This window comes from Rutidosis leptorrhynchoides, chromosome 1, assembly GCF_046630445.1.
Source record: "Rutidosis leptorrhynchoides isolate AG116_Rl617_1_P2 chromosome 1, CSIRO_AGI_Rlap_v1, whole genome shotgun sequence".
In the NCBI taxonomy this organism is placed as follows: Eukaryota; Viridiplantae; Streptophyta; class Magnoliopsida; order Asterales; family Asteraceae; genus Rutidosis; species Rutidosis leptorrhynchoides.
The window spans coordinates 69,058,445-69,062,993 of NC_092333.1; the positions used below are offsets into that span (position 1 = coordinate 69,058,445).

Here is a 4,549-nt window from a genome sequence, read left to right on the forward strand (position 1 = left end):
GTTCGTGAATCATCGAGAGCAGTCGAAGGTCAATTGAATATACAAAACAGTTCAAACTTTTTGAGACTCAATCTTACAGAGTTTTCTTATCGAGTTAAAAATATTAAATAGTATCGAGAGTTTAGTTTAAAATTAGTCAAAATTTTCCGGGTCGTGACATATAGTTAAATATATAATACATTAACTAAATAATAAAAGTGATACAAAGTTTATATACTTAGTTAAATTATGTCAAATTATATAAATTAATAATATATTATTTATTTAAGCGTACATTGTTGACTAAAAATTACTATTCGGTCAATATTTAATTGTATATAACAACCCTTAATACATATAGTCAGGCAGATAACCCTGGGGTTAATTCACTAAATTTAGAAGTCGAAAAGTGAGGGTTGTTATACTCGTCAACCAAATATGTTCACTTCGGGTCCCCAACAAACGCAACCGACCTCCCAACCACAATCACAATCGCAACCGACATCCCAAGCACCTGACACGCCTACTCGAAAGAAACGAGCCATAAGAAAAAAATTGGTGGTATTATATTTTTATTATTTACGTATTTCGTATATGTATATTTTAATTAATTTTTAGTATGTATATTTTCGTGTATATGTATATGTATATGTATATGTATATGTATATGTAGAATGTATATTTTAATTAATTTTTTATATGTATATTTTCGTGTATATGTATATGTAGAATGTATATTTTAATTAATTTTTGTATATGTATATTTTCGTGTATATATATATGTAGAATGTATATTTTAATTAATTTTTGTATATGTATTTATGTAGGTGCATCGAAAAAAGAAATATACAAGAAAAAGATGTGGGATGCCGAAGAGGAAGCGTGGCTAGCAACATGTTGGATTGACGCGTCCGAAAATTCGAAAAAGGAAACTCTCAAAAGCTTTCGAATTTTTGGGATTCTGTTTATGAAAAGTTTAATAGCAATAACCATGGGTGGTTTAAGGGTGATGATCAATTAACATCGAAATGGCTTCATTTAAGTAGAAGTTGTAAGGAGTTTAATGGTGTGTTCGATGAAACGCGACGTAATTGGGGTAGTGGAAGGAATGATCGAGATTTGATGAAAAATGCGTTGCTTAATTATAAACGAAAATATTTGAAAGATTTTCGTATGGTTGAAGCTTGGGATGTTTTGAAAAAACATCCAAAATGGTATGCACCACCACCGGTCGGGGGAGAAGATGTTGATGAGAATGATGACGATGATGATGACGACAAAGAAGGTTTTGATGATAGTTTTGGTGTTGATCTTTCTTCCGACCAACGTTCGATCGAAAAAGAGTTGTTTGGACCCGACCCTTTGAAAAGACCAAAAGGTAGAGACAAAGTGAAAAAGGCCGCAAGAAGATCGATTTCGTCCGACGCGGGAACGGTATCTCGTTCTAGTAACTCTTCAAAGTCGTCAAAATATTCGGAACAAATGGTTGAAGAAAAAAAGAGTTCTCTTGCGGCGTTTAAAAAGGCAGCTTACCTACAACAAGCCGCGAAAGGGATCGAGATTCTTAAAACGGGCACCGAGGGGTTAAAAAAGAAAGACAAAAAAAGGGTTCAAAAGCTACAAGAATGGGTTCGTAAGCAATTTAAGGATATCATTCAAATTTCGTCGTCCGAAGATGAAGACGAAGATGAAAATGACGACAACAATGACGATTAAGTTTTTTTTGTGTGTTTAATTTTTATGTTTTTGTGTGTTTAATCTAGTATTTTTTTTTTTTTTTATGTAACGTTTTTTTTCTTTTCAATGTATCGCTTTTTTTTATTCATGTAACTTTTTTTTTATTTATGTATTGTTTTATTTTATCTTATTTAATAAATAAAATCTAATTAATAAAAAAATAAAAAAAATAAAAAATAAAATGTCACGTCACTGTCATCCTTTGACAAAAGTCCCCATAACAACTCCCCCTTCACTGGCATGGTCCAGTCACTGACTTGCCCCAAAAAGTGCATATTACACGTAGGCGTCACCATTATCCGTGGTCTTATAAACACATACCATATTATTAAATGCTCCTACAACCGAACACTGCTTTCATATGCATAGAAACTCCTTTCAGGCATTGTTTGTGTTTCCTGTTAAAAATATGTAACAAAGGTGATATGATCAGTTGACCGAACTGAGAAAAAGAATATACAGATACCTATACTTAGATTTCAAGCCACACAACTCACTGGCTTTATCATTACTTGAAAGTCTGTAAATGAGAAGTAACTGTGTGTAGTAGTAGTTTGCAGGATATATTACAATAACTAGTAATCCTCTTAAAATAAATAGATTCCTCAGTACACTAGCAATTGGAGCGTCGAATACTTTAAAAGATGAACTTATTTCGTGAGTATGCAAATGTATCTTACATTCGAGTATGCCCCTTTTAATTATGGGATGATGTCAATAATGGGATGATGTCATAAACCTTTACTACGATAGATTATTTATAAATAAATCGGATGTCTTACCCCCATTAATGTAATAACTTCCTGTAACAGCCAAATAAGAAGTAATATCAATTAGATAACATTACTACTTTATAGTCCACATCATACAAGAATATATTGTATTCAAAGTATTAATCCACCACCAATCAAAACTAACAAATTTCACATTTCCTATAGGTCATTTTCCCTAATGAATATCCCATGTAAACCATAAGGCACTCGTTGAGGCAGCTTCACTTCTACAACAATTTCTAGACTCGGTGATCGAGCATCCATGGCCACGAATTTCGACTTACCTGAGCTTTCGTCGTGCACATAAGACACAACATAACCGTCATCCTCTTCCGAGTTTGGATCATCCGGGTCTCTTGCAACAAAATATGGTTCGCCTCCAAAACAGTTTTCGCCATACATACGACTAGCCACAATGTGCTTGTTTCTATCCTTAGTATTGTTTTCTGATGATGCTGTAATGTCAAGCTTTACCACCCCTAGCGTTCTCACCATCGATGATTTTAGCGGTCTTTTCTCATTTATCACCGAGTAAAAATACCTGTCATATGATAATTTTTTAGTTCTCATAAGATTAATATTAAGTACGGATAGAGGTGCAAAGAAACCGATAGATCAAACAAAAAATTTAGTAGTTCAAAAAGATGTTTTTTTGTCACCTGTTCTTTTTGGCAACATATGCTTGATTGATCACAGGTAACTCAAAGTTATTAGTAGACATAGATTTTCTTGACACCACCCCTGTCCGAAAGTGAATCGTTACTATCTCCATACAAGGTTCGATCATATGTATCTGCTCCATTAAATGTTCCACTTGCAATATATTCGATGCCACCAACACAACAACTTCACTTCCATCATCATCAATCTCGTCCCACGCATTAACAACGTGTAATACATTTAATCCAGGCGCATCAAACCACTTGATCCCGGACTCATTTGTTGCCAAACGTGGAAGAATACCAATTTTGGGGACTTTTGTTGGGTCAAAACTTACTAGACGTCGTCCGCGAATAAAGTTCATAGGATCCGCTCCAAGTTGAATATCAAAAATGATTGCGTACTTTTGAGTAATAGCCATGTCATGTGTTAGTGACGATTGCTTCATAGAGAAAATTGGGACATCCGGTTGCTTATCTCCATTGGCATCGAAGCGGAAGTACGTCATGTAAGGATATGTTGCCCAATAACGGAAGGCAAAAGCCTCTTTAGTCTCGGGATCAACCTTGGGGTGAGTCGTCATGTTTAAGGTAAGATTACCGTTAGAATCATGACGGCCCAAGGTTATTATGTCACCATCGTTTTTCACTTTGATTTCATATGGAAGGTCGGATTCGCATAATGCGTACACCCGACCACCAAAATGCACTATACTAGTATTTGCAACTCCAAAACCTTGACTATAGTCATATTGTCCCAATATACAACGCGCTGCAAATAATGCAGCGCGAGCTATAAAGGGACCAAGATCCTGCATACCTCCAATAATATTTGGAATGATGTAGGATCCAGCTTGGTGCTCAAAAAGGTACTTATTTGTTTTCACATATCTACAACAAAAGGTAGCTCTACCTTGAGAGAATCTTATCGATTGCATCATCCCATTCCCGTCGAAGTAGTGGTGTGGACCATTAGGGGTAAACTGCGGGTTTGGTCCGATACGAATATACACACCTTCAAGACATGAAAGGATGGACGATGAGCCATGTATGATATCACATTCAATGGGGCTTAGCTCATCAACCGGTCTGAAATTGTCACATAGGACGTAGTTAGGGTTGACTGATGACTGAAGAGGAGGATCGATGAATTTGACGATTGCCCTATCAAGTGTGTCAAACAAAATTTCGCCTAACGATTTTCTTGAATCAACATGAGTACGCTTTGATGTTATTCGTCTTTTTTGTACCTTTTCGTTGTTTCCTCTAGAAAGGGAAACAATGAACCCTGAACGAGATTTCATAGTACTTGAGAGAACGTCTAAATTGGTGGATTGTTGATTAATTAGAGGCGTGTGTATCAAGCAGAACGAAGTTGTTCCCATTGCTACAATCATTAAA

General features: G+C 35.5%; 1 protein-coding gene across 1 annotated transcript; it reads right to left on the reverse strand.

The window, feature by feature from the left end:
* Window positions 1–2,578: 2,578 nt before the first annotated feature.
* LOC139861340 (zeaxanthin 7,8(7',8')-cleavage dioxygenase, chromoplastic-like) lies at window positions 2,579–4,549 on the reverse strand. Its single transcript, XM_071849714.1, has 2 exons — window positions 3,149–4,549; window positions 2,579–3,030 (listed from the first exon to the last, which is right to left on the reverse strand). The coding sequence occupies exons 1-2, from the start codon at window positions 4,543–4,545 to the stop codon at window positions 2,649–2,651; spliced, it is 1,779 nt and encodes a 592-aa protein (XP_071705815.1). The 5' UTR covers window positions 4,546–4,549; the 3' UTR covers window positions 2,579–2,648.